Raw genomic sequence first — 8,976 nt, forward strand, 5'->3', positions numbered from 1 at the left:
ATGGTCGCGCATGCCCAGTTTAGATGACATTTAACACACACCAACACAACGTGATTGTCAACGAGTTAGCATGAGAGGAGTTTGTAATTCTTTTGCATTCGCAGCTTGCAATTGTTAACAGCTGTCATCAGAAGTACCATTATCGAATTGAATATTACTTCAAAAAGAAAGATAATTCTTACTTTACATCTGCTACAAAACTTGCGATGTGTTTCAATAGCTTGTTGTGGGTACAGCTAGCTAAGTTGGATGCATTTCAAGTTATGCCAGTAACTTGTGCGCTATTATAGATATACTACATATCTGTGCATGCATGTAATGATATACTGTAATATACGACCATTTGGAAAAGTCAGACAGTAGAACATAGTTAGTGTCAATATTGTTCAGTCGGAAGTGAGTCTTGGATCACATCACAACGGGAACAATTTAAGAATGGGAAAAAAGAAAGGAGGAAAGACTGAACGCTCCATGAATCGGGGAAAAGATGCACGGCACAAGATGAAGGGCAAATCACTGGAATCCTTCACAGAGGACATGCACAATGCCTTGCAAGGTCTGCCTTGGTTTTCTTTGTCCTTAATGCACAACTTATCAACTGTGTCACTCATCACAAAACAAAAATGCGTGTTCTACATCGACACATATGTGTTATAGGCCTTCTGCGGCATGTAATTTACCATTATTCATCACATCACAATACTTATGCGTCATGGTCAGGGAGGAAGAAGAGTCGAATTCCACGGTGCCCCTTCATCTTCTGGCTGCAGTGTCTGTGAGCAACGCACCCCTCACCCAGAATTCTTACTCATCTCCACCGAGACTCGCTCTTTCAGCACTATGCTTACATGCAACAAAGATATCCCACTTTCTATAAATGTATCTATGTAAGTCGTGCAATCAATCATTTCAAATCCTGATTGGACCACAGCTGGGAACTAATACATGTATCCCCCCCCCCCCCCATCTCACTCCTAGATTCTTGGAAAACACATTGCTCCTGCACATGCCAAACCTGATTGAAGTGACTTGTATGGTGTGAAAATAAATGTCCCTATGCGATAATAAAGACTCTGATATAATATACTGTAACCTTGTCATTTTGCAGCGAGTGAGGAGCCGTCAGCGGAGGGTGGGGCGGTGGTGAAGCTGCCGTGCCCGTTGGCCATGTGGGACCTGGGCCACTGCGACCCCAAGCGCTGCTCCGGCAGGAAGCTGATGAGGAAGGGCCTGGTGCGGGGCCTGCGGCTCAACCAGCGCTTCAACGGCTTGATCCTCAGTCCAATGGGCACCAGATACGTCACTCCGGCAGACAGGTAAGCTTCATTTGTTTGACCTGATGTTGCATATCATCTAAAAAAAACCTGCTACACACACTATGAGTATGTGGCAACAAGGCTTTTTATGAAGCTGTACACTTGAAGTTATCTCAGCAGCACCATTTGGTGTGCGATGTGCACGTATGTATTTTCCTCATTGGCATGTGACACTCACATGGCGACGAGGGTCTCGAGACTTTTGAACAACCCCCTGGAAATGGCAGTGGTCCCAATATTTGCAGACACAACATGGTAGATGCCAATAGCCCTCCTCCAGCCTTTTCCTCTGTTCTCCGGCCTTGGTGTCGCACTTCCATCTGTGGAGGAAACAGAAGGAAACAAGGGAGGATGGAGGAATCATCAGAAGAGTAAAAGTAACCTCACTGAGGCAATGTGCAGGACAAAGGTGTATCTGACAGAACAGTAGAGAGAGTAGAAGTCTACCGCATCTTATATCCCTCCTCTTTCATCGTCCCACTTTTTTGTGTATTGAGATGTCCTTGATAACGCCTAGCCAAAGATTTTCTTTTAGAGTAAAATAAATCAAACCCAGCCTACCCATTGCAAAGTAGTGGGCTCAAGTTTGGTCTCCTAAGTGGGAATCGACCCTTCCTTCTTCTCTTTCTGTGGCGTTTGGTGACGGCTTGCACAAGATGGACACTACCGCCATCTACAGCACTAAAGGAACTCCATTTATTCTCAACATGAAGTCTCCTAAAGGTCTCCTAACCTAAGGTCTCCTAAAGGGGCGTTTACCTGATGTCACATGGATCCAGGCTTTATTAGTCTCTACCCTTTCCAGTGCCTCTGCTCTAGCCCCAAGGACAGAGGATTGATGATGCAATTTGAGTATAGATATATTGAGTTCCAGGTCTTGAAATTAATGGAAATGAAAAGTGAACATTATAACACTGTAGTTGGTTTCAACCCTTTTCAACATCTCATTAGAAATGTTATAAAGAATGAAATTTATATCTGGGTTGTTGGTCCAACCTCCGTCGAGAATACTCCTTTTACCTCCGCCAAGGGGGGTTATGTTTTCTGTCGCATTAGTTTGTCTTTTTGATTGTTGGTCTTTCAGCAGGATAACTCAAAAAGTTATGAATGGATTTGCATGCAACTTTGTGGAGTCGTTGGAAATGACGAAAGGAACAAGTGATCAAATTTTGGTGGTGATCGGCATCATGATCATGATCATGATTTTTTCAAACATTGCCTGAACTCCACAAAAACAAGGCAGGAAGACTTGGGGAAAAATTGGGTATCACATAGTGAAATATTCTATCAAACAGTTTTAAAGATGTTTTTTTGGTGCATTATGCCTTTGTTGATCGGAATGTGAGAGTATTGCAGGAAGAAGAGTGTGAGAGAGAGATTGGCTAGGTTTGGGAAATGACACAGTGAGAGTATTACAGGCATAGAGGTAGAACATTAGAGGTGACACGGCAATTCACAACAGCAATAGGAAACGGCACATGCTCCCTCCCATCTTGTGGAGGTAGTATAGGCACCTTCAGTCAATGCAAATCAATGGAGAACACGCCCACCTCTGTCAAAAATGGGCTAAAACTGTGTGAATATGAAGTAACACTTTAATCAAAGACCAGATTTGAAATGTCAGGCTAAATATGTACTGAAGTCATATGAGTCGATAAAATGCATTTTAAAAATCAAATTATTACCTCCGCCAAGGAGGTAATGTTTTCGGTCGCGTTGGTTTGTCTGTCTGTCAGCAGGATAACTCAAAAAGTTATGAACGAATTTGGATGAAACTCGGTGGAGTTGTTAGTAATGATCCAAGGAAGAAGTGATTAAATTATGGTGGTGATCTGGATCACAAACCCGAACCAGGACCTTTTTAAAGATTCTTCGTCATTGCTGGCCTATAAATCTAGACGCCCCTAGTGACCACAAATCGAATTGCGGGACACATTCCAGTTTCTAACTCCACAAAAAGAAGGCAGAAAGACTGACTTAGAGTGTAAGATAATCAAGCAGCTTCCTTGGTGGAGGTCTGCGCTCTCTGAGTGCTTCTAGTATTAATTATATAGAAATTTGGTAACACACTTCAACTATTGTACTTATAATGTTTTAATGGACATTTTAACAGTATTAATCAATTTTTTGACAGAGGTGAGCCTCCTTTTCCATTCTTTTCCATTTCTCAGGTCTACCTCCAAAAAATGGCTGCCACAGATTGCCGTGAAAGGGGGACGGGGTCCCCTCTAGTCTCATCAAAGAGGTTGGATATATAATAAGAGGAATCAAAATACGCCCACTCAATGCAAAAGCGTGTGCTCAAAATTCGGTCTCCTAAGGGGGCGTTGACCCTCCTTCTCTTTTGGTGGTGTTTGCACAAGACGTGCGCTACTGCCATCTACAGCGCTAAGGGGACTCCATTTATTCTCAACGACTCCGAAGGTCTCCTAAAGGGGCGTTCACCCGACGTAAAGTGGATAACGGAAAAGAACCCGCCTGCTTTATCTCCCTCTCATATACGATTCTCTGGTTTCATGTTCTACCTCTATGATTACAGGAAGAGGAGTGGGAGAGAGAGATTGGCTGGAGTTGGGAAATGACTCAGTGAGAGTATTACAGGAAGAGGAGTGGGAGAGAGAGATTGGCCAGGGTTGGGAAATGACACAGGCGGGATTCGAACCTGGGTCCCCATGGGCAGTGTTGCCCGGATATGGTCGGATGTATTAGCACGCTGCCACACAGCACCCCCATGGGTGAGATCAATGATTCTTAACCTTTTTTTTTCTTACAGCTCCCCCCTTACCTGTGCCCAAGACAAGCCACGCACCCTTAACCCAAACTTCTACACGTGATGCGCACTAAAAAAAAAAGATTTAAGTGATTAATTAAAATAGTTATTGCGCGAGGAATTAATCAATACCTTCATGACTTGCTACAATTACTGCAAGGTTTTAATGTGAAAGATGACGTTTCGGTCAGTCAGACCTTCATCAAGTGACTTCCGATAGCTGCATCTGCAAAAAAAGATTCAAGGTGTGCAGGCCACCTCCTCCATTCCACTTGAAGTATGTATTGAATGTGAAATAGATTTTTTTTTTGTTTACTCCCATCTGGTCTCCAGGGAGATTGTGGCCCACTCTGGACTGGCCGTAATCGACTGCTCGTGGGCTCGACTGGAAGACACGCCCTTCAATAAGATGATTGGCTCCCACCCACGCCTCCTGCCTTACCTGGTAGCTGCCAATCCCGTCAACTATGGCAAGCCCTGCAAGCTGTCCTGTGTGGAGGCCTACGCTGCCACCTTCTGCATCGTGGGTAAGCATTTATCATATTGGGCGCTATGTCACAAAACATTCATAGGATAGGATTGATGATGATTTATGCATTTTTTTTAATGTCAATTCATATCGGCATAAAGAATTTCCCACTAATGTGCCTTAAATGACAATACCATACCTTGACAGACGAAATAGGGGTCTAGGACACAAATACGTTTCTCAGTGCTCTCTTCAAATCCTCCTCATATGCAAAGAATTTCCTGCTGAGGTCAGGGAGCACGATGCGTGACAGTGCCTCCCAGTCAAGTCGCTGTACCATGGTGTGCCACTAGGTCACCCACACAACTTGCAGCTTGGCATTAGACATGTCGGTTTATATTAGTAGTTTTCAATCTTTTTTTCCAATAAACGCCCCCTGGACCTCATCATTAGCCTCCCAATGCCCCCTTGACTATATCATAAGCCTGCTAACACCCCCCTTAGTATTAAAAACATTAAATGGACTAATGCCCTCAATGACAACTAAACATCGGCCCCTGTCAGCTGTACCCTTCTCAACGCCCCTCTAGGGCTCCCCAAACAACCCCTGGGTGGGCTGTAGAGCCCCCGATGAGAAACACTATTTTAGAACAATGCGTGCAGACCGAGTGTGTGTCTGTTGTGAGCAGCAGTGTGATCTACATCTGTGTGTCTTCTTGATGACATCAGGATTTCGGGACCTGGCCCTGATACTGCTTAAGAAGTTCAAGTGGGGGGAGGGGTTCCTGGAACTCAACAAGGACCTTCTAGAGCGCTACGCCACCTGCCAATCAGAGCAGGAGCTGCTGGCGGCGGAGAAGGAATACCTCACCACCAGCCCTGAGGAGGAGGAGATAGGTGATGATACATGCCATCTTACAATACAATGCAATACAATACAATACAATACAATACAATACAATACAATACAATATAACACAATACAGTACAGCATGTATTTATATAGCACAGTATCACAATTCAGGAGGAGGAGATGCCATCTTATATATATATATATATATTTATATTTTTAGGGGCTTTTATGCCTTTATTTGATAGGACAGTCTGAGATGGTGACAGGAAGCGAGGGGGACAGGGACCCAGGGTGGGAACGGGAAATGACCGGCCAAACTCGAACTGAGGTCCCCGTGGGCATGCAAGCCCAAATGTGGGAGGCTTCCCCCCCCCCAAAGGATACATGCCATCTTACAATACAATACAATACAATACAGTACAATACAACATGGCAGTCATGGGTAAGCGGTTAGGGCGTCAGACTTGCATCCCAAAGGTTGCCAGTTCGACTCCCGACCCGCCAGGTTGGTGGGGGGAGTAATTAACTAGTGCTCTCCCCCATCCTCCTCTATGACTGAGGTACCCTGAGCATGGTACCGTTCTGCCGCACTGCTCCCTTGGGGCACCATTGGGGGCTGCCCGCTTGCACGGGTGAGGCATAAATGCAATTTCGTTGTGGGCAGTGTGTAGTGAACACTTGTGTGCTGTGGAGTGCTGTGTCACAATGACAATAGGAGTTGGACAATTGCATACTGTCACACAACGAAATTGCATTTATGCCTCACCTGTGCAAGGGGGCGGCCCCCAATGGGAGGAGTGTGGGGTGTGGAGCAGTGCGGCGGGACTTAACCATGCTTAAGGTAACTCAGTCATGGGGGAGGATGGGGCAGAGCACTGCAATTACTCCCCCCACCAACCTGGCGTGTCAGGAGAAGAACCAGCAACCTTTGGGCCTGACGCCCTAACCACTTACCCATGACTTTCCATATACTAGTCTACCTGAATGATGTCAGCTTGGTTTTAATGAGACTACATACGGTAGAAACTAGGGGTGTAAATGACAGCCTCCATGACGATACGATTCAATCAATATCTTATTATTCGATGCAATGCGATTAGATTATTTTCGATACTTAAGAATGCCCCATAATACGATACACTATGATTCGATTCAACATTTTTTCAATTACTTTTCCACTTCTATTTTGTTATGCAGTTAGGACATTGGGCAGGGGCCAGCGATTTGATTATTGTCAATACTTACAGTGTAAGAATGCCCCACGAAACGATTCGATTCAATCGTCACTGTCAGATTATGTTGCGATATATCGATACATTTTGATTATGATTTACACCCCTAGTAGAAACATTAGCAACTTAGTTGTTTGCAATGCAGTTTCCCATCGGCTACCAACTAATTGCTAAGTGGTCCAAACTTGTTTCATCAAAATGTTAACAAAACAAATACAACAAGTAGAATGGCACTTGGAGTGCTCTTCCAACATCCGCCACGGATATGTTTCACTAGAGAAGGATCATTGTCTATTTCCGATACTTAAGAATGCCCCATAATACGATACACTATGATTCGATTCAACATTTTTTCAATTACTTTTCCACTTCTATTTTGTTATGCAGTTAGGACATTGGGCAGGGGCCAGCGATTTGATTATTGTCAATACTTACAGTGTAAGAATGCCCCACGAAACGATTCGATTCAATCGTCACTGTCAGATTATGTTGCGATATATCGATACATTTTGATTATGATTTACACCCCTAGTAGAAACATTAGCAACTTAGTTGTTTGCAATGCAGTTTCCCATCGGCTACCAACTAATTGCTAAGTGGTCCAAACTTGTTTCATCAAAATGTTAACAAAACAAATACAACAAGTAGAATGGCACTTGGAGTGCTCTTCCAACATCCGCCACGGATATGTTTCACTAGAGAAGGATCATTGTCAATAACGTATCAGTTTTAATTTTGCTAGTCAGATTTGGGTAGGCCTACATCCTAGCAAATTCATCAAAATCTGTCCACACCCTATAGAGTTGGGGGCTATTAGCAAACAAACAAGTCAATCAATGAAAGTAAAGACAAATGCTCAGTCATTTTGTTTATGTAAATATGTGTTTTAAAAATCTTTTCGTGTGTGTGCGTGTGTGTGTGACAATAGATCCCTTTGATGTTGATTCAGGCAGAGAATGTATGAATCTAAATCGACCCGTGAGGTAAGAACTTCATGTTGCAGCACTAAATCCACACATGCAGTTGAATTTTGTTACCATTAGATGTCATTATGTAAGACAGGAAGATTTTGCCCTTTTTGTTATGTCTGAAGTAAATTCAGAATTTGCTGCCTTCCCACGTCATTTGAAGAATGGATATCAAGGTGATTTGGTGTTGAACAAATGGAAGAGCCCTGCATTCATATGGGCCCCTCCCTGTGAATATGCTTCATGTTGTTAATGAAACCATTTTTTTCCAGGTGAGAGTTATCACTTGATTTCAAAACTGATATTGTGTCTGTCGGTATTGTCATAGGAGCTATAATGACGACGACGACGATGATGATGATGGTGATGAAGATGATGCAGAAACCTCTGAAGAGGAGGACGAAGAAGAGGAAGAAAACAAAGACTCAGAAGCAAAAGCTGCTGTGAGCGAGAAGGAGAGTGACGAGGAGGCGTCCTAGTATGAGGAGCTGAGGAGGCGTCCTGATCGGAGAAGTGCTGCTTCTGGACTTACACCGAGACAGGAAGTGTGGTGAATTCCTTTTGCAACGATCTGAGAAGCACCTGTGGACTGGTTGATAATTTGGTGCATACTGTTGGGAGAAGGCTATGCCACGGCCAAATCTGATTTAGGCTGGTTAGATAAACTGGCTGTCTTGACATTGACGCTCCCACACAGGATTTTTAGCAGATAGCCGTCACTTTGGCAGGCGACTTGCTTTACGGCATCCAAACCTCATGCCACTAACATCGTGGCGGTAAATTAAATGTAGTCTGCTCGTCAGTATCTCATCAGGATTAATTCAGAGTCATGTTGAATAAATGGTCAAAGTTAATGTTGTCTCTCTGCTACCTGGCAAACATGGGGCCGTGGCCTACTATGGACACATTTTTAGTCATGGAAACATGCTGGGAATTGAAAACACTCTGGTAAGAAATTAGAAAATAATGAAATAATGTCTATCTTTTCTATTTTTGAAAGTGTTTGTTGAAAATTTGGATATTTTGGAAATCTATGCTAATATATCACTCATAACTTCTCACAGTTGTTTGTGCGAGTCCTGTTTTTCTTTGTACCGATCACGCCCCCTGCTGGTAAACAAGTAGTACTACAGGTACAGAAATACACTGTCTTCCATGACCACTTCAGTAGGGCCTACTACCTCAGACTGTGTTCAAGCTTTCCCTTTAAAATACACAAACTATAACAGATTTACATTACTTGACCCCATCACCCCATTTGTATACTACTATACAAGCCAAGGTGTAATATGAAGGAGCTCATTTGGCATTAAAATGCTATAGGTAAGGGGAAGCTACAGACACCGGAAAGATAGTTTGCTTTCTTGG

General features: G+C 43.5%; 1 protein-coding gene across 1 annotated transcript; it reads left to right on the forward strand.

Annotated features, from left to right (window-relative positions):
* The first annotated feature begins 39 nt into the window (after nucleotides 1-39).
* tsr3 (TSR3 ribosome maturation factor) lies at nucleotides 40-8,671 on the forward strand. Its single transcript, XM_063221972.1, has 6 exons — nucleotides 40-556; nucleotides 1,109-1,316; nucleotides 4,420-4,613; nucleotides 5,285-5,452; nucleotides 7,569-7,623; nucleotides 7,937-8,671. The coding sequence occupies exons 1-6, from the start codon at nucleotides 436-438 to the stop codon at nucleotides 8,085-8,087; spliced, it is 897 nt and encodes a 298-aa protein (XP_063078042.1). The 5' UTR covers nucleotides 40-435; the 3' UTR covers nucleotides 8,088-8,671.
* The last annotated feature ends 305 nt before the right edge of the window (nucleotides 8,672-8,976 follow it).

Source organism: Engraulis encrasicolus, chromosome 17 (assembly GCF_034702125.1).
Source record: "Engraulis encrasicolus isolate BLACKSEA-1 chromosome 17, IST_EnEncr_1.0, whole genome shotgun sequence".
Classification (NCBI taxonomy): Eukaryota; Metazoa; Chordata; class Actinopteri; order Clupeiformes; family Engraulidae; genus Engraulis; species Engraulis encrasicolus.